At 39.6% G+C, this 22,262-nt stretch overlaps 1 protein-coding gene across 1 annotated transcript in view; it reads right to left on the reverse strand.

Annotated features, from left to right (window-relative positions):
- The window catches only part of LOC127440709 (PH domain leucine-rich repeat-containing protein phosphatase 1-like), a 67,772-nt gene that overhangs the window by 15,738 nt on the left and 29,772 nt on the right, over nucleotides 1-22,262 (reverse strand). Inside the window, exons 2-4 of the mRNA XM_051697454.1 lie at nucleotides 5,349-5,545; nucleotides 4,248-4,373; nucleotides 1,964-2,112 (exon numbers count right to left, since the gene is read on the reverse strand). Coding sequence (XP_051553414.1) covers nucleotides 1,964-2,112; nucleotides 4,248-4,373; nucleotides 5,349-5,545 — 472 coding nt within the window. The remainder of the gene's footprint in view (nucleotides 1-1,963; nucleotides 2,113-4,247; nucleotides 4,374-5,348; nucleotides 5,546-22,262) is intronic.

Raw genomic sequence — 22,262 nt, forward strand, 5'->3', positions numbered from 1 at the left:
TGAATATAATGGGCTCTAGAGCGCACAACAGTGCCCCGCCCACTTATTTAGCGTCTGGGTTCTGGAAGTATTTTTCCCATTCATTTTTTGCATAGGCTTTTTATAAAATCCTCCATAAAAGAGTTATAAGCCATGAACCAAACAAACTAGCTCCGAGGTGAATCACAACATCACAAACTTTGTTTTGAGGCAAAAAAGTATTGACAAAATCTGACAAAAAGTCAAAGGTACAAGTCTGTGTACTTTCATGAGGGAACAAACTACAATCCCGTGAAGCATAGCGAATGAAGTAATTGAATAAAAAAACGATGTGAATATAAAACACTATTGATTTTAGGTTGTTGGTAAGTATAGAAACAATATATTTTATGTTTATTGCAAAATATTCCGATATGTACAAGCAGATAAGTAGTTTAAGAGTAAAGGGAGATCGACTAGATTACGTCACTCACAGTGCGTCATGGGAGTGAGCGGTCGCTCTAAAGCAAATTTTGCGGGCTTTGTTGGCCGTGGTTCTCTGATTGGTGAACCTTTCTCTGCTGTACCATGGGTAATTTACTTGTTCACCAGGAATTCCGCTACCAAACACGCCATTTAAACAATGTGGTTGAAATAACGCAGATGGACGGCTTCAACAGAAGCATACACCATTGATGAACAACCTTGGAGCTCAAGGTAGGTCGGTCTTGAAATGTTAAAAAGTTGGAGTATGGAAAAATTGAATGGGATTTTTATTTCGGGAACCAGACTGTTGCAATCTATTGCTTTAATGCGACACAACACGATGCTCGCTTCCGGTGTAGACAGGGTGAAAGACCACCAGCAGAAATGCCACTTTTAAGAATTTTTTTTCATTGAATACAAATTGCTATTTTTTTTTTAATTATTATTATTACAGGTTATGACATCAGTATAATAAATTGAGTGAAAAGTTCATTTGAAAAATTAACAGATGTTTAAAAAATAAGAGACGATGGTGGATTTGTGGTTAAAAATGAAAGTCTAACCCTAACACAATCTATTTTCTGGTTATTATTGGGATTTTGTTTGCACAATAAACTGCATCTTGGATTTCACTCAATTTGGTCTTCTTGTAGCCTCTAATTTTGTGCCACTCATAGTTAGGAAGACTAAGAACATTTTCTTTGAAAGAAAATATTCAATAAATCGATTTTGAAAACTATCAGCTGATTAATCGGTCATCGGCTTTCCCCACCACTTTAGTTATCATATAAGTCTAATATCAGTCGACCTCTGCTAGAAACAGTGCAGAACCCTAAAAGGGTTCCTTTTGAAACTTTCCTTCATTTCAAAATCCCAAATTTTATTTCCCGGGTTTAAATGGGATTTTAAATTCCAGACTTGAGAATCCACTGTACACTTTTTGGGGAAACAACCAACACGTTTAAACTACATATTAAGCATATTAAGAGATTTTAGCAACAAAAAATTAAGACACATCACCTGTTAATCAGCGAAGCAGGCTGATGCCGGTGATATCAAATTATCAGTTAAATATTGGCCGATATATTGGTTTATCAAAAACAGAAATCAGCACAGTACGTCCATTGGGTGTCATTTCCAATCGAGCAGTAATTTTTCCAAATTATGTAAAAAGTTTTAAAAAAAATGGTGTATTTAGGATACATAAAATGTTAGCAATGAAATTAGTCTTAGCAAGACAAAGGAGTCGGCTATTTTATTTGAAAACCATTAAAAATGTAATTTCCATCAGCGTCATTTCCAAAAATGATTTTTCATGGCTCGAATGACATAAATCTCCTGTGATGCATGTACACATACTGTTGGACATTGTTAACAGACCAACGTAAAAAACTGGTAAAAAAAAGGTGTAAAAACCTTTAAACAAGACTCTCTAGACGTCCACATGGCTAAAAGTGCCCAAAGTTGAAGCAAAATCTAAATATGTAACACACACACACACACACACACACACACTGACCTCTGGAGCTGCAGCAGTGTTTGGTCAGCAGGCAGGAAATTGTGTTTGAGGTTCAGATGTGTCAGATCGTGACTGTACAGCAGGTTGGGCGGCAGTTTCTCTAGACTACAACACGACAGATCCACCGAACTGATGCGCTGAGACACCATCTGACAGAGACAGATAATTCATCAAGTTATCATAGGCAGCCTTGACAAATATCAAGTTGGGACATTTAAAAAGCAACAGCACAAACGGTGCAGGATAAGTTACATGCTGAAGCTGAATACCCCATAGGTTTGTTCAAATCCACACTACAGCAGCAACATCACACATGATCACATTAAAACAACAGTGTGGCACACGCTGCTCACTCAGAAAGCTTTTTTTCTCTCCCTCCTCTGTGGTTGTTCTAATCAGAGGGTCCCAGTGGGCCGCACTGCTCTCCCAGCATACGATTGTCTCTGGAATGGCTGTGCCAGGTTTGCCCTACTTGTGTTTGTTTAGGACGGCTCCTTCATAGTAAAGTGTGGTAAAGTAGGACTCTCAGTTAGGGCTTTCTCACGCTATTCCAATCTAGAATGACAGGGTGTCATTTTCAGGGCAAAAATACTCTGAATAACGTGGAAAAGATTCCCTGGTTAGATAAAACATGGGTGATAGTCTTATAAATTTGAAGAACTATTAAAATTTGTTTTTTAATCAGTCTCTTCACAAGACACTATCAAATATTTTAAGTCAACATGGAACAGAATTCACAACCAATTGTAAATAGGGGTCCTTATTGTATTTGTACTGATCATCTCCTCCCTCCTCTTCTTCTTCTCTAAAGTGAAGTCCAAGAGACACCAAATTTGGAAGGATGGTCCCAAATTCCCCCCATTACTCATGCGTGAACACATCCCAATCCACTCTTAGGTGGCGCTGTAATTCGCTCTATCATTTTCACAATCGTATGGGCTACAATCAAAATTCCCGGTCAAGCGGAACAAAACGTATATCTCCAACTACATATCCATCTCAAAACATTTTTACGCCATTTCCAGTTTTCCAATGAATCTACTTTTTAGAACTAACCCTAGACCCTCAAATAGTTCAAATATAGGTTGATAAATTAATTTGGGCCATGGTGAAAAAAATCAAAATTCTTTTGGTTACTTTTTTCATTAAGGGGCCTCTAGATGATACATGCAACATTTCATACAAATTGCACCAATGGTCTAGAAGTTTGAAAAAGTAGATTTTTGGAAAACTCAAAATGGCAGAAGTGAAATTGGAGATTCGTTTTGTTTCAATAATCATTTTAAGTCTGCAAACACCATACCTACAAAGTAACTAGAGTAGATGGTAATGAAATTACTTTGCCCTGATGGATCTTTAATTCAAACTTGACAATGTTTGTCATTTTCTCCACTTTTCCAAACTGCTTGTACAAGGATAGGCTAACTGCCGCTTGCGACTTTGTCTATATTTCTGTCATGTTACAAGTGACAAAAATGTAGGACAGAACTCGATTTTATTCACCCTCCATCTCCATGTATACCAATGTCTGCATTTCTTTTTCAAATCTATCATTATTATTGCTGTAACTAGATGTAGACAGATATATCGGTTTTTCAGATATTAAAAAAAACTATGGACAACTAAAACAATGCCTAAATGGCTGTTGGTTTACATTAACCGATAGTCCACGTGTCCAAAGTGACATCAGCCGAAAATGAACTGCGTTTTGATTTTCGCCATAATTTTTTCTTGGCAATAATGTGACTGACGAATCATTCATAATGAGACTAAGAACATGTATTAAGAAGGTAATCGGGGTTCAATTTGATATCATGTTGAGTTTAAAAAGGTCAGATTGTGTATGTAAAACTGGCTGTGCTTGTTGAAGTTCTAAAAGCACAGCAGTGTAAATTTCACAAGCACTCGTGAATATTAACAGAGTTCAGCTGTTCAATAACGCCATGATTTACAGCAGGGGAAAGTGTATACAATCACACTATAGTTTATACCCCATTAACCAATAAGACTTTACAATACGTTTACAGTTCAAATTGCCCCCAATCATTAAATGAATGTCAATAAAAGTCAAGAAAGAAAACCCTGGGCAAAGTTCAACAAACTGCAACAAGTCACCGTTGAACCAGCACAACATCAATGTTTAGCACTAGTTCTGTTCGAAACCTTAGTGAGCTGCCTCACTGTCTATTGCCTACAAAGGCATTTACCTTTAAAAGCAGCATGCTAACCAAATGGAAACTCATAAGTGACCCACACCCATGTACACACGCACACACACACACACCTTTGCAGCCTGCCGATGCCAACGCAGGTGTTCAGTGAAGCTGTTGAAGCTGATGTAGTAGGTTTGACTCTGCGGAGCAGCCGAACTGAAGGCCAAACAGTGAGAGTGTTTTTTCACCTCCTCGACCTGAACACCACACAAAAGACACAGACAGAGAATGAAAGGTCACATCCAGTGATGAAAGCGGAGTAAAAAAAACAAAAAAACAATCTCCAGGGAAATTCATATCTGAGTATTATGAAAGATTAAAAACAAAATAGAATGTTTTTGGTTTAGTATTCTAGAATATAAATAATTATTGGTAGGGAATAAGACTTTACAATACACCTCTTTATTTCTTTTATAGACAGCTTGACAGCTCTCTAACCTTTGTACACTATGCCTCACTGTGGTTTTGTCCTAAGTATTGCTTGTTGTTTAAAGTGACCCAGATCTTGGGAAAGGTGCCTTATTTATTTATTTATTTTTTGATTTTTCCCCTTTTTCTCCCAATGTGCTTTTAAGTCCTCGTGGTCGCGTAGTGATTCGTCTCAGTCCGGGTGGCGGAGGACGAATCCCAGTTGCCTCCACGTCTGAGACCGTCAACCCGCACATCTTATCACGTGGCTTGTTGAGTGCATTGCCATGGAGACATAGCGCATGTGGAGGCTTCACCATGCACCCCACCGAGAGCGCCCCACATTATAGCGACCACGAGGAGTTTACCCCATGTGACTCTACCCTCCCTAGCATCTGGGCCAATTTGGTTGCTTAGGAGACCTGGCTGGAGTCACTCAGCACACCCTGGGATTCGAACTAGTGAGCTAGTGAACTCCAGGGGTGGTAGCCACGTCGTATTTTACCACTGAGCTACATAGGCACACCAGGAAAGGTGCTTTATAAATATAACTTGCTGTTCAGGAGTAGGGTTGGGAGATATAAAATGAATATAAATGAAACAGATAGTACCAGTCCTGGATGCTGATTGGTCAATACAACATTCCAGCAGTGCCACACCAACTATTAACCTTAGTTTAATTTTAAAAATCCAGATATAATTTTTTGACCTGTCACCCAACCCTTTTCAGTTGTGATGGTGGTAGAACCATCAATTTGGCTCACCTTTCCGCCGATGAGCGGGAGGATGTGCATCTTGCCCGTATGGCTGTCTTTGACTGAAGACACCATGAGACAAGTGCCACATAAAATGACCTGCCGTCGACTCCAGCGGTTCACCGGCAGCTGCAGCTTTCCTTTACGCACGTTATATGTTCCAGAGAGCTGGATGCGCTCGGAGGACTCGATGCTGTGAGGTTTACCTGCAGAACAGAGAGAGAGACATGAGACTGACTTCAAATGTTCACTGTAGCTTCATAAACATTAGATCAGATGGCGGCTTAAACAAAAAACAAAAAAATGGTTGCTTGTGATGCTCTGTAAGAGAAATGTATTGAGTAGAGGTTGACATATGGTGGACTTTGCCAATACCAATAACTGTGGTGGTTGAAAAGGTCAATAACCAATAAATCGGCAGAGAGTTTTTAAAATCGATTTATTGAATGTTAAATTTTTTATTTTATCTTTCCTTACTATGACTGGCACAGACATAGAGGTTGCAAGAGTCAAAAATTGATAAAATCCCTGATGCAGTTCATTGCACAACCAACATCTCAATAATAACCACCCCGTAATACAAGTACTTATTTCGGGTCTCTTATTTTGAAATGACGGAGACTTGGCTGTGTTACAATTAGAGCCCGACCGATATGGGATTTTTGAGACCGATACCAATTTCAGAGAGGGGAAATTCACTGATTACCGATATGGTGGCCGGTAACCCTATTTTTGGGCTGGAATGAAAACAGACCTTTTCTATGTGGATTGTGCACTGATTTTGCACCGATATGACTATGCAAAGGTACTCAGAAGGCTGCTTTCTCAAAAAAATATTTTTATCAAAGAATATTTGACATTATTATTATACATTGTCAACAAAATCTAGAAATGAACACTGAGAAAATAAAGAATACAATAAAAATACAATAAATAGCTTAATAAACATCAGTACTGTATGTTTAGTATAAGTGAATTGCTGACCAATAAAATAAAGAATAAATAAAAATAAAACAAATAGCTAAATAAACATCAGTACTGTTTAGTATCAGTCAAATGCTAACCATTAAAATAAAGAATAAATAAAAATAAAATAAATAGCTAAATAAACATCAGTACTGTTTAGTATCAGTCAAATGCTGACCATTAAAATAAAGAATAAATAAAAATGAAAGAAATAGCTAAATAAAAATCAGTACTGTTTAGTATCAGTCATATACTGACCATTAAAATAAAGAATAAATAAAAATAAAATAAATAGCTAAATAAACATCAGTACTGTTTAGTATCAGTCAAATGCTGACTATTTTAATACTGCAGAGACGAGAAAAACAGCGGCAGAGGTGTTACACCATATTCTGCTATGCAAATTCAGGGGAAACTTTCAACAGTGGAAAACCAGACTTTTAAATATTACATTTTATAAATGCAACGACTGGAATTGTTCAATTGAAGGGGGTACCAAACTGTGAATATTAAACAAAACAGTTTGGTGAATATATTTACACATTAGCTTCCGCTCAGCTGACAACAATGAAAGTAGCTACGTGGATCACTAGTTAGCTATAAGCTTGTTGTCATGGAGAGTAAAAGACAGACATTGTTTATTTTACTTTCCAGCATTTTGTTTCACCAACTAGGTAACAACATAGTGTGAAATCAACACTCAACAGACACAATCCACCACCGCACCATGGTCTGCTGAGCTGCAAAAAGATGCTCTGATGTTTACCTTTCAATCTGCTACATTATTAATGCACTGACAAACTATAGCTGGCTAACATATCAAACAGACATGAGTGACATGGTTGTCAAGGACAAGGTTAATGTTATATTAGTTATATTGAAAAGGGAAAATGATGGGGTCATTGTTAATTAAGATTCCAGTATGTATTTCACAAACTAGTTAACAACTTACCGATATATCGGTTGGGCACTAGTTACAATGCTTTACAGTATATTTAAGTTTTTACCAAATTAAGCTCTTTCATAGCCTATATTCACCATGTTTATATACAGGTGCATCTCAATAAATTAGAATGTTGTGGAAAAGTTCATTTATTTCAGTAATTCAACTCAAATTGTGAAACTTGTGTATTAAATAAATTCAGTGCACACAGACTGAAGTAGTTTAAGTCTTTTGTTCTTTTAATTGTGATGATTTTGGCTCACATTTAACAAAAACCCACCAATTCACTATCTCAAAAAATTTGAATATGGTGACAAGCCAATCAGCTAATCAACTGCAAAGGTTTCCTGAGCCTTCAAAATGGTCTCTCAGTTTGGTTCACTAGGCTACACAATCATGGGGAAGACTGCTGATCTGACAGTTGTCCAGAAGACAATCATTGACACCCTTCACAAGGAGGGTAAGCCACAAATATTCATTGCCAAAGAAGCTGGCTGTTCACAGAGTGCTGTATCCAAGCATGTTAACAGAAAGTTGAGTGGAAGGAAAAAGTGTGGAAGAAAAAGATGCACAACCAACCGAGAGAACCGCAGCCTTATGATTGTCAAGCAAAATCGATTCAAGAATTTGGGTGAACTTCACAAGGAATGGACTGAGGCTGGGGTCAAGGCATCAAGAGCCACCACACACAGACATGTCAAGGAATTTGGCTACAGTTGTCGTATTCCTCTTGTTAAGCCACTCCTGAACCTCAGACAACGTCAGAGGCGTCTTACCTGGGCTAAGGAGAAGAAGAACTGGACTGTTGCACAGTGTTCCAAAGTCCTCTTTTCAGATGAGAGCAAGTTTTGTATTTCATTTGGAAACCAAGGTCCTAGAGTCTGGAGGAAGGGTGGAGAAGCTCATAGCCCAAGTTGCTTGAAGTCCAGTGTTAAGTTTCCACAGTCTGTGATGATCTGGGGTGCAATGTCAACTGCTGGTGTTGGTCCATTGTGTTTTTTGAAAACCAAAGTCACTGCACCCGTTTACCAAGAAATTTTGGAGCACTTCATGCTTCCTTCTGCTGACCAGCTTTTTAAAGATGCTGATTTCATTTTCCAGCAGGATTTGGCACCTGCCCACACTGCCAAAAGCACCAAAAGTTGGTTAAATGACCATGGTGTTGGTGTGCTTGACTGGCCAGCAAACTCACCAGACCTGAACCCTTAGAGAATCTATGGGGTATTGTCAAGAGGAAAATGAGAAACAAGAGACCAAAAAATGCAGATGAGCTGAAGGCCACTGTCAAAGAAACCTGGGCTTCCATACCACCTCAGCAGTGCCACAAACTGATCACCTCCATGCCACGCCAAATTGAGGCAGTAATTAAAGCAAAAGGAGCCCCTACCAAGTATTGAGTACATATACAGTAAATGAACATACTTTCCAGAAGGCCAACAATTCACTAAAAATGTTTTTTTTTATTGGTCTTATGATGTATTCTAATTTTTTGAGACAGTGAATTGGTGGGTTTTTGTTAAATGTGAGCCAAAATTATCACAATTAAAAGAACCAAAGACTTAAACTACTTCAGTCTGTGTGCATTGAATTTATTTAATACACGAGTTTTACAATTTGAGTTGAATTACTGAAATAAATGAACTTTTCCACGACATTCTAATTTATTGAGATGCACCAGTATATATACACTATATTGCCAAAAGTATTCGCTCACCCATCCAAATAATTGAATTCAGGTGTTCCAATCACTTCCATGGCCACAGGTGTATAAAATGAAGCACCTAGGCATGCAGACTGCTTCTACAAACATTTGTGAAAGAATGGGCCGCTCTCAGGAGCTCAGTGAATTCCAGCGTGGTACTGTGATAGGATGCCACCTGTGCAACAAGTCCAGTCGTGAAATTTCCTCGCTACTAAATATTCCACAGTCAACTGTCAGTGGTATTATAACAAAGTGGAAGCAATTGGGAATGACAGCAACTCAGCCACGAAGTGGTAGGCCACGTAAAATGACAGAGCGGGGTCAGCGGATGCTGAGGCGCATAGTGCGCAGAGGTCGCCAACTTTCTGCAGAGTCAATCGCTGCAGACCTCCAAAGTTCATGTGGCCTTCAGATTAGCTCAAGAACAGTGCGTAGAGAGCTTCATGGAATGGGTTTCCATGGCCGAGCAGCTGCATCCAAGCCATACATCACCAAGTGCAATGCAAAGCGTCGGATGCAGTGGTGTAAAGCACGCTGCCAATGGACTCTAGAGCAGTGGAGACGCGTTCTCTGGAGTGACGAATCACGCTTCTCCATCTGGCAATCTGATGGACGAGTCTGGGTTTGGCAGTTGCCAGGAGAACGGTACTTGTCTGACTGCATTGTGCCAACTGTGAAGTTTGGTGGAGGGGGGATTATGGTGTGGGGTTGTTTTTCAGGAGCTGGGCTTGGCCCCTTAGTTCCAGTGAAAGGAACTCTGAATACTTCAGCATACCAAGAGATTTTGGACAATTCCATGCTCCCAACTTTGTGGGAACAGTTTGGGGATGGCCCCTTCCTGTTCCAACATGACTGCGCACCAGTGCAAAAAGCAAGGTCCATAAAGACATGGATGAGCGAGTTTGGTGTGGAAGAACTTGACTGGCCTGACCTCAACCCGACAGAGCACCTCTGGGATGAATTAGAGCGAAGACTGCGAGCCAGGCCTTCTCGTCCAACATCAGTGTCTGACCTCACAAATGCGCTTCTGGAAGAATGGTCAAAAATTCTCATAAACACACTCCTAAACCTTGTGGAAAGCCTTCCCAGAAGAGTTGAAGCTGTTATAGCTGCAAAGGGTGGGCCGACGTCATATTAAACCCTATGGATTAAGAATGGGATGTCACTTAAGTTCATATGCGTCTAAAGGCAGATGAGCGAATACTTTTGGCAATATAGCGTATGTATATATATATATATATATATATATATATATATATATATATATATATATATAACATTTATTACATATATAATACATACATACAGTTGAAGTCAGAAGTTTACATACACTTACGCTGAAGTCATTAAAACAACTTTTTAACCACTCCACAGATTCAGTATTACCAAACTATAGTTTTGGCAAGTCATTTAGGACATCTACTTTGTGCATGACATGAGTGATTTTTCCAGCGATTGTTTACAGACAGATTGTTTCACTTTTAATTGACTATATCACAATTCCAGTGGGTCAGAAATTTACATACACTAAGTTAACTGTGCCTTTAAGCGGCTTGGAAAATTCCAGAAAATGATGTCAAACCTTTAGACAATTAGCTTCTGATAGGAGGTGTACTGAATTGGAGGTGTACTTGTGGATGTATTTTATACATCATGGGAAAATCAGAAGAAATCAGCCAAGACCTCAGAAAAACAATTGTGGACCTCCACAAGTCTGGTTCATCCTTGGGAGCAATTTTCAAATGTCTGAAGGTACCACGCTTATCTGTACAAACAATAGTACGCAAGTATAAACACCATGGGACCACACAGCCATCATAACGCTCAGGAAGGAGACGCATTCTGTCTCCTAGAGATGAACATAGTTTGGTGTGAAAAGTGCAAATCAATCCCAGAACAACAGCAAAGGACCTTGTGAAGATGCTGGAGGAAACAGGTAGACAAGTATCTATATCCACAGTAAAACGAGCCCTATATCGTCATAACCTGAAAGGCTGCTCAGCAAGGAAGCCACTGCTCCAAAACTGCCATAAAAAAGCAAGACTACAGTTTGCAAGTGCACATGGGGACAAAGATCTTACTTTTTGGAGAAATGTCCTCCGGTCTAATGAAACAAATAATTAACTGTTTGACCATAATGACCATTGTTATGTTTGGAGGAAAAATGGTAAGGCTTGCAAGCCGAAGATCACCATCCCAGCCGTGAAGCATGGGGGTGGCAGCATCATGATGTGGGGGTGCTTTACTGCAGGAGGGACTGGTGCACTTCACAAAATAGATGGCATCATGAGGAAAGAAAATTATGTGGATATATTGAAGCAACATCTCAAGACATCAGCCAGGAAGTTAAAGCAAATGGGTCTTCCAAATGGAAAATGACCCCAAGCATACCTCCAAAGTTGTGGCAAAATTGCTTAAGGACAACAAAGTCAAGGTATTGGAGTGGCCATCACAAAGCCCTGACCTCTTCTGACAGAAAATTTGTGGGCAGAACTGAAAAAGCGTGTGTGAGCATGGAGGCCTACAAACTTAACACAGTTACACCAGTTCTGTCTGGAGGAATGGACCAAAATTCCAGCAACTTATTGTGAGAAGCTTGTGGAAGGCTACCCAAAATGTTTGACCCAAGTTGAACAATTTAAAGGCAATGCTACCAAATACTAACAAAGTGTATGTAAAGTTCTGACCCACTGGGAATGTGATGAAAGAAATAACAGCAGAAATAAATAATTCATTTACATTTACCTCCAGCATGATCACTAATACGTGACAGTCGCATATGAATTGCAGAAAACAGCTTAATGTTTGTGAACATATTCACAGCAGAATTACACCACAATATTAATAGTTTAAAAAGCTTATAATCATAGTTTGAAAGCTAATTGTGCTTTCATTATAAAGCCAGTTAGTGTCACCAATTAATTATTTCACTCTAAATGCTTGAATTACATATGTTACAAATTCAAGAAATAGACAGACAGATAGGCCTCACTGAAACTTAAGGTTGTTTGAGATGATAAAAATAAGAAATAAAAATCTAGTTAAAAAATTATGTATCAATTTTGTAGAAATTTCATGTTGGTTTCATCATTTTTTTTAAAACATTTAAAAAACAATCAAAAATAATTTAAGGCCTTTAAAAATGTCAAGTGCTCTAACCATCAATTTAAAATGTTTAATTTTAATTAAAATACTTTCAATAATATTAATATACTTTCAATAATACAATTTTTAATAATTTTTTCTCCACAATTTGGAATGCCCAATTCCCACTACTTAGTAGGTCCTCGTGGTGGAGCGGTTACTCACCTCAATCCAGGTGGCGAAGGACAAGTCTCAGTTGCCTTTGCTTCTGAGACTGTCAATCCATGCATCTTATCACGTCGCGAGTTCGAATCCAGGGCGTGCTGAGTGACTCCAGCCAGGTCTCCTAAGCAACCAAATTGGCCCGGTTGCTAGGGAGGTTAGAGGGTCACATGGGGTAACCTCCTCGTGGTTGCTATATTGTGGGGCGCGTGGTGAGTTGTGCGTGGATGCCGCGGAGAATAGCGTGAAGCTTCACCACGCGCTGTCTCTGCGGTAATGTGCTCAACATGCCATGTGATAAGATGTGCGGATTGACGGTCTCAGACGCGGAGGCAACTGAGATTTGTCCTCCGCCACCGGGATTGAGGTAAGTCACTACGCCACCATGAGGACTTAGAGCGCATTGGGAATTGGGCATTCCAAATTGGGGAGAATAAAAAGGGTTTTGATGTGTATTTTAAAAACCCACATGACACTAAGAGAAACCAGAATGAGTAGCGGGTGTGACCTGCACTTTTTCTGTCACAGGGGCACAAATGACAGGACTGGGATGCCTTCAACACTCACGTGCTTTGCGTGTTTCAGATTGCGCATCTGTGCAACACTCGCACAAAACACAACTGTGCATGTTTGGAACACGGGATAAATCTCAATGAATTTGCCTTGGTGGTCCCTCAAGCGAAATTTCATGCCGCAGAAGTGGATTCAGTGTTATTTTTTCTTGCGTTGTGTACATACTTTTCATCAAATGACACATGCAGCTGTCAGTGAAAAACCATGTGTTTCATAATTTCTCTCAGTCTCACGTGAGGCCCCGACCACTGATAGACACACACACACACACACACACACACACAGATATTTACATATATTGTCATACACAATGTACAGACCTTACAAATCACTGTTTTCTGCTTGGTATAGCGTTTTCTAAAGCCAAATCAATTCCACACCATGGAAGACGCACTTTTTCCTTCAAAATCTCCTCAATCTTCTCATTCAAATGAATTTGAGGAATGAGCAGTCCCTCCGCCTTCCTCCATTTATCAGACAGAGTGTGTAATACGTGCATGTTATGTGCTGTACACATTTCTCGTGTGAAAATTTTTAGTTACAGTGATAACCTTGGCAAAAAGCTGGAAGCAGGCTTTATTTGACCTGGGGAAATCCCCAACAAACTTTGATGGTCTAGTAATTAATAATTGCAATAAAAACATTTCTCATATTTTTGTCAAAAGTATGTTTTAATTAAAACTGTTTGATAATCATAATGTGTCTTTTTTTACTCATCTTCATTATAGATATCACTAAAATATATGAAAAGAGAATTTGTTATGAATTGCATCATTGACTAGGCTGTGGATAGACATTGGGATAGACACAAGGGAGAGCCGATCTGATAAAAGCCAGAGTTGATACCAATAATCTCTAAATGGCCAAAAATGGCAGCTGATTTATCACAAACTTTAATCATAGATGGTGTCTTAAACGCGAGATCTCACATGGATCTTAAGCATGACCTAGGTGTGTTGAGGTTTTTCTCGGGCGTGATTCGCAGAGGAAGTCTCAGCCTTTCCTGTGTGAGGTGAGAGGAAGTCCTGTTCTCTGAGAGAAATGCGCCCTCATCCATGAGCTCATTTCCTGTTTCTATACATGCTCGTCCCGTTACAATACTGTTATGAACCTATAGCACATTATCCCATTTGATTAGTCAAGTAAACATAGTCAGTCCTAAATCACTAATATACATATGAATGAACTGCACTGGTGACCTAACGTTGCTCTTTCTGCAAACAGCACTGAATCAGCAGCTGTTGACGACCGTGAATATGTCCATCGCCCAAGCAGTAGTAAACGGGACACCCTACTAATGCGTATCTCAGCCCTGTGTGCTGTGATGTTGGAGGGTGCACTTTCGGGCTGACCTCCCTGCAGGACATATACTCCCCATCACCGGGGTAATTCCAGGGACACACACCCTGATAGCATGGGGCAGCATTTCATCCAACATTTATATTGATTTCTTTTTTTAAACATGTCCTTCCTGTCTCGAGTTGTCAGGCAGATACAATTATTTGGGTATTCAGTCACAAAGTCGTGTGTGTGCTATATTTGTCCACACGCATGTGCGAGTTTGAATGGTCTAATGCACTGAAGAAAGATCTAGAGCAAGCAAAATCGCCTGTATGACATATTGGGGCTAAAATCTCCTGAATAATTTCATACAATTTTAAAAGGCTCGTGACTAGAAATGTGTTCTGAGGGATCTTGCACATCACACCAGCTACGTTAGTGAATTTGATGATGATTTTTATTTTGTTTTATTTAAGTTTTATTTTGTCCTATATTTGACAGTACTGATAGCTCACAGTGTACTGCAACTTTGGCTTTGTAGGGCTGCAACGGAACTAGTGCTAGATATGTCTTAAATTATATCTCGATATTTTTCAGCCTATTGACGATATTTGATATATATCTTGATAATTATGTATTTGCTCTAAAATGGCTCAAAAGTGTTTTTATCAGAGGAACCATCATTTCATCCAAACAGCCATTGAAGCCAAGTAGATTAAATATTTTAAAGGCATTAAATACAAATCTAATAATACGTTTTTCATTAAATAAACACAAGGGAGAATGAAATTCTGTAATTTTCATTGATATGCACTTTATATTTATATTTCATACACAATGATACATAGTAGCTTAATAAAAAGCATTATTTACCTTCAAATGCTTTTATTGTGCAAAGCTACTTCACTGACTTATTTTTGAAACCCAAGTTGAACATTGCATAATACTAAATTATTACTGTGGGACACGTCAGGTTGATTATTACAGTTGAACTTAGAAGTGTACATACAACTTAGACAAATACATTTAAACTCAGTTTTTCACAATTCCTGACATTTAACACTAGAAAACATTCCCTGTCTTAGGTCAGTTAGGATCACTATTTTATGAATGTGAAATGTCAAAATAATAGTAGAGAGAATGATTTATTTCAGCTTTTATTTCTTTCATCACTTTCCCAGTGGGTCACAAGTTTACATACACTTTGTTAGTATTTGGTAGCATTGCCTTGAAATTGTTTAACTTGGGTCAAACTTTTTGGGTAGCCTTCCACAAGCTTCTCATAATAAGTTGCTGGAATTTTGGCCCATTCCTCCAGACAGAACTGGTGTAACTGAGTCAGGTTTGTAGGCCTCCTTGCTCGCACACATTTTTCAGTTCTGCCCACAAAATTTCTATCACATTGAGGTCAGGGCTTTGTGATGGCCACTCCAATACCTTGACTTTGTTGTCCTTAAGCTATTTTGCCACAACTTTGGAGGTATGCTTGGGGTCATTGTCCAGTTGGAAGACCCATTTGTGACCCATCTGCATTCCTGTCTTGAGATGTTGCTTCAATATATCCACATAATTTTCTTTCCTCATGATGCAATCTATTTTGTGAAGTGCAACATTCCCTCCTGCAGCAAAGCACCCCCACAACATGATGCTGCCACCCCCATGCTTCACGGTTGGGATGGTGTTCTTCGGCTTGCAAGCCTCACCCTTTTTCCTCCAAACATAAAAATGGTCATTATGGCCAAACTTTTTTTTTGGTTCATTAGACCAGATGACATTTCTCCAAAAAGTAAGATCTTTGTCCCCATGTGCACTTGCAAACTGTAGTCTGGATTTTTATGGTGGTTTTGGAGCAGTGGCTTCTTCCTTGCTGAGCAGCCTTTCAGGTTATGTCGATATAGGACTCGTTTTCCTGTGGATATATGTACTTGTCTACCTGTTTCCTCCAGCATCTTCACAAGGTCCTTTGCTGTTATTCTGGGATTGATTTGCACTTTTCGCACCAAACTATGTTCATCTCTAGGAGACAGAATGCATCTCCTTCCTGAGCGGTATGATGGCTGCGTGGTCCCATGGTGTTTATACTTGCGTACTATTGTTTGTACAGATGAACGTGGTACCTTCAGGCGTTTGGAACTTGCTCCCAAGGATGAACCAGACTTGTGGAGGTCTACAATTTTTCTTCTGAGGTCTTGGCTGATTTCTTTTGATTTTCCCATGATGTCAAGCAAAGAGGCACTGAGTTTGTAGGTAGGCCTTAAAAGACATCCACAGGTACACCTCCAATTCAGTATACCTCCTATCAGAAGCTAATTGGCTAATTGCCTAAAGGCTTGACGTAATTTTCTGGAATTTTCCAAGCTGCTTAAAGGCACAGTTAACTTAGTGTATGTAAACTTCTGACCCACTGGAATTGTGATAGTCAATTAAAAGTGAAACAATTTGTCTGTAAAGAACTGTTGGAAAAATTACTCGTCCTATGCACAAAGTAGATGTCCTAAACAACTTGCCAAACTATAGTTTGCTAATATTAAATCTGTGGAGTGGTTAAAAAATGAGTTTTACTGACTTCAACTGTATAATATAATGCTGAATTATCATTATCATTCTGATTATTTGATTTGCGTTATACAAAAGTAATAAATTTTTTTCCTGTTTATTTCATCTTCACCTGAGGGCTTTTATTTTGACACCAAAAGTGCTGTCATATTTACTTCAACTTCACAAGACGTTTTATTGTGACACCGAAAAGGCAGTGTGTATTTGACAGTTTACAATGTTCTGCATTTCCAGAAACGCTGTAATCTCCTTTTCTGTTATTCTGTGCCGCATTTGTAGATTTGTATAATAACTAGTAACTGTTACTAATGATTGGAATTGCGTGAATGCTTGAACCTGCATTACTTTGCACGTGAACTGATCTGAGAGCGCCGCCATGCACACAGATCAGCCAATGGTTTGTTCTGAATCACACACAGACCATGTTTATTTGTCTTTAAATCACAGCCTTTTGTGGATTAATGATCACATACAGTGCATCCGGAAAGTATTCACAGCGCTTCACTTTTTCCACATTTTGTTATGTTACAGCCTTATTCCAAAATGGATTAAATTCATTATTTTCCTCAAAATTCTACAAACAATACCCCATAATGACAACGTGAAAGAAGTTTGAAATCTTTGCAGATTTATTAAAAATAAAAAACAAAAACAAAAATCACATGTACCCAAGTATTCACAGCCTTTGCTCAATACTTTGTTGAAGCACCTTTGGCACCAATTACAGCCTCAAGTCTTTTTGAGTATGATGCTACAAGCTTGGCACACCTATTTTTGGGCAGTTTCTCCTATTATTCTTTGCAGGACCTCTCAAGCTCCATCAGTTTGGATGGGGAGCGTCGGTGCACAGCCATTTTCAGATCTCTCCAGAGATGTTCAATCGGGTTCAAGTCTGGACTCTTGGCTGGGCCACTCAAGGACATTCACAGTGTTGTCCCGGAGCCACCCCTTTGTAATCTTGGCTGTGTGCTTAGGGTCGTTGTGCTGTTGGAAGATGAACCCTCGCCCCAGTCTGAGGTCCAGAGCGCTCTGGAGCAGGTTTTCATCAAGGATGTCTCTGTACATTGCTGCATTCATCTTTCCCTCAATCCTGATTAGTCTCCCAGTTCCTGCCGCTGAAAAACATCCCCACAGCATGATGCTGCCACCACCATGCTTAACTCTAGGGATGGTATTGGCCAGGTGATGAGCGGTGCCTGGTTTCCTCCAGACATGACGCTTGCCTTTCAGGCCAAAGAGTTCAATCTTTGTTTTTCATGGTCTGAGAGTCCTTCAGGTGCCTTTTGGCAAACTCCAGGGGGGCTGTCATGTGCCTTTTACTGAGGAGTGGCTTCTGTCTGGCCACTCTACCATACAGGCCTGATTGGTGGAGTGCTGCAGAGATGGTTGTTCTTCTGGAAGGTTCTCCTCTCTCCACAGAGAAATTCTGGAGCTCTGTCAGAGTGACCATCGGGTTCTTGGTCACCTCCCTGACGAAGGCCCTTCTCCCCCGATTGCTCAGTTTGGCCAGGCGGCCAGCTCTAGGAAGAGTCCTGGTGGTTCCAAACTTCTTCCATTTACGGATGATGGAGGCCACTGTGCTCATTGGGACTTTCAATGCTGCAGAAATTTTTCTGTACCCTTCCCCAGATCTGTGCCTCGATACAATCCTGTCTCGTAGGTCTACAGACAATTCCTTGGACTTCATGGCTTGGTTTGTGCTCTGACATGCACTGTTAACTGTGGGAACTTATATAGACAGGTGTATGCCTTTCCAAATCATGTCCAATCAACTGAATTTACCACAGGTGGACTCCAAGTTGTAGAAACATTTCAAGGATGATCAGTGAAAACAGCATGCACCTGAGCTCAATTTTGAGTGTCATGGCAAAGGCTGTGAATACATATGACATTTTTTTTCGTTTTTTATTTTTAATAAATTTGCAAAGATTTCAAACAAACTTCTTTCACGTTGTCATTATGGGGTATTGTTTGTAGAATTTTGAGGAAAATAATGAATTTAATCAATTTTGGAATAAGGCTGTAACATAACAAAATGTGGAAAAAGCGAAGCGGTGCACCTATGCCTGCAGAGCGCCGCCACCTGGCACGGACGCCCTAAGCTCCCGTCCAAGCCCTGTAGGCTCACGTCGTCCCTGATGGCTAAAGCCTACAGCGTTGCTGGACAAGCCGCCTCTGCCCTGCAGGTCCACCAAGCCAAGGCGTTGAAAGAACTGCATGAGAGTAGTTCTGCCCCAGATTTGATGCAGGAACTGCGCTCGGCGACCGACCTCACTCTCCGAGCGACAAAGGTCACGGCGCGGTCTCTCAGGCAGACAATGGCCACACTAGTGGTCCAGGAGCGCCACCTTTGGCTCAACCTGGTCGAGATGGGCGAGGCCAACAAGACACGGTTCCTTGCTGCCCCCATTTCCCAGGCGGGCCTATTCGGCGACACCGTCGAGGACTTTGGCTGGGCCACTCAAGGACATTCACAGAGGTGTCCCGGAGCCACTCCTTTGCTATCTTGGCTGTGTGCTTAGGGTCGTTGTCCTGTTGGAAGATGAATCTTTGCCCCAGTCTGAGGTCTAGAGCGCTCTGGAGCAGGTTTTCATCAAGGATGTCTCTGTACATTGCTGCAATCATCTTTCCCTCGATCCTGACTAGTCTCCCAGTTCCTGCTGCTGAAAAACATCCCTACAGCATGATGCTGCCACCACCATGCTTAACTCTAGGGATGGTATTGGCCAGGTGATGAGCGGTGCCTGGTTTCCTCCAGACATGACACTTGCCATTCAGGCCAAAGAGTTCAATCTTTGTTTCTCATGGTCTGAGAGTCCTTCAGGTGCCTTTTGGCAAACTCCATTTTGGCAAGATGCTTTCCGGATACACTGTATGACCAACTTGCCATTTTGATTTTAATTTGTTTAATTGTGCAGCCCTGAAGGATTATGAAATTAGACTACCGATATCGCGATATTCACAATATTGGTCAGTTTTACATCGTCAGCAAAACTATCTAGATTATATCGTTAATATTCGATTTATTGCCCAGCCCTAAATGGAACATGTATCCACACTGAACCAAACGGATACAGGGACTTCGGTACGGTACATGCAGTCACACGAATGATTACATATCTTAACATGCGTGAAACCAATATTAAAACAACATAATGAACAACACAAACCGCGTAGAACTAAAATGAAAAAAGACCGTCAATAAATACAAGAAATGCTTTTAGTCACAAAGACACGTGCTTGAAGAAACACATTTTATTATATTTTTAAGAACAGACAAAAGAAAAGCCGTCATCTGCTCGTGTCTGATTCACTGTTTGTTCAGAGGCATGCAGCGCAAGCCTATCTCGTGGAACAAGTGCATGTAAAGAATTATCACTCTTTTTTCTCTGTTTCATTCATCTGAAAACTGTTTGCAAGGATAATGTTGTCTAATGCTGCAAATGATCTCCGATCATCTCAGGAAGTGCTGTGAGTTTAGTTTGCTTTACTTCCACGGACCAGTTTGCGGTTAACATGCATTGTGAACAACTCTGCAGGTCCAGTACTATAAATCTTTGTATTAAAGAAACAAAGACGAAGGTGATTAAATCATAAAATAATACAAAACACGTTCACCTTGAGCCTAAAATCGAGTTATATTTTATTTTCTTCAGGCAGCATTAACTATATTAACAAAATGCAATACAAACACAAATTTGATAAGAACACCCATTTGGCAGCAAAATTTTTGGAACACAAGGGAATTTAGGCTTTATTATTATGATTATTATTATTTTTACATTTATAATTGTCTTTAGTTCTTAATCTGTAGGCTATTAATAGATTTCCACCTGTTGTCATTGATGAATGCTTGCGTGATGGCAAATATTTGTGGAATTGGGGAGGTGGTTAAATAAGATTTTTTTTGGACTCATTTGCGGTGACATCGTCCACATAGAATAAACAGCCTGTGCAAGTTAGTCTCGCCACAGCGTTCAAGGAGCTTCTCGCTGCAAGATCTGACAGAGCTAAAGCGGTAACGAATGCCATAGGAGTAATATTTCAACAGCAGGGGACATTGTCAATACTAATAGATCCGCCCTCTCCTCTGATACTGTGGATATTCAGATTTTCCTGGAAACAAAAACGTGAAAATTGAGTGATGAGTACAAGTGGTGAGCTGAAAGGCAATAGACAGAAATCTGCACTGCTAATGTCTTAATTTTGTTACAGTTATTATAATTGCACTTTTTTTAAACTTTTATTATTATGTTTTTATACAATGTGCATATAAGAGGCTCTTAAGTTTTGTATTGTAATTTCGTTGAAGAAATACTGCAGTCATGTAGAAATGAGCCTTCACAATAATAATTTTTTTTTTTTTTGCAGATAATTTTTTATTATTTATTTGCTTGCGGCAGAGAAACTGCTTGCGACTTCTTTTCTTGTTAGGCACTCTGAAATGTCACAATGAACTGTGAATTATCAGTTATCGTATCTGTTTTTGACACAATGAGCTGTGAATTATCAGTTATTGTATTGGCATTGGCCACACTGAGCTGTAAATTATCGGTTGTCTTATCAGCCCAGAAATTCCATACTGGTGTATTCCTATTTTAAACAAAATTGTTCCGCAGTGATTTTTAGTGTATGTATAAATTCAGTTCCTCTCAAGTTCACACAGGTGTCCTAGCAGAGTAACCACAGGTGTATTTCAGCACCCAACCCTAACTATGGACATGCTCCAACTGCAAAGTGTCACAATACTTTTAATCTTCATTTTCAACACTATATCCATTGTTTTATCATTTAAAACCTGACAAATTTATTTTTGTGAAATGGTTTGCTTGAAAAGGGTGCTTGTGCTGTCTTTATAATAAATGCCACTTGTCATATTTCTTCATTTACCATATTCCATATCTAATGCAATGACATTCAAATGTTTTATCCTTTTGGGGCCACTGTATCTCAACTGTCTTTGAATTTCATGTTTGCTTTTGTTAACGTGACCAATTTTACTTGCAACCAGACAATCAACTGATCCAGATTGGGTCAAAGTTCACTGTGTGTGTCCAGAACATCAGTGGTATTATATGCCTGATTTACACAGCCATCTATACTTTTCCCACATGTGTGTCAACAGAAGTTCACACTGAGGAGAAATGAAATCTGCTGCCAATCCCAGACTCTTCATAAAGCTCCAGATGTTCTGAGCACCTTTGTCTGACAAAAGGATTTACTGTACGGACATTGTGCTTACACAGAATACAGTCCAGCATTGCACACGTGTTCCACAGTATAAGTACAGTATCAAGAGCACGTCTTCTTTCTGAACACGTTCACACTGCAGCTGAAAGTGACCCAAACCACATGTGACAATTTTTGGATGACCAAGTGAACAGCAGAAATCACTATGAATTAGACATTGCAGTTCTAATCTGGGTCACTTTCATAAATGGAAATAAATTGAACAGGTGTGAGATTTTTTTGCAGTGTGACTTCAATGTCACCCTAACCTTAATTCATGAGATTCTCATATCAATCTAACACCACATCATCATAATTGCATGCTTGATTTAGAAAAGTACAAAAATATATTTGTTTAAAATACGTT

Source organism: Myxocyprinus asiaticus, chromosome 5, assembly GCF_019703515.2.
Source record: "Myxocyprinus asiaticus isolate MX2 ecotype Aquarium Trade chromosome 5, UBuf_Myxa_2, whole genome shotgun sequence".
Classification (NCBI taxonomy): domain Eukaryota; kingdom Metazoa; phylum Chordata; class Actinopteri; order Cypriniformes; family Catostomidae; genus Myxocyprinus; species Myxocyprinus asiaticus.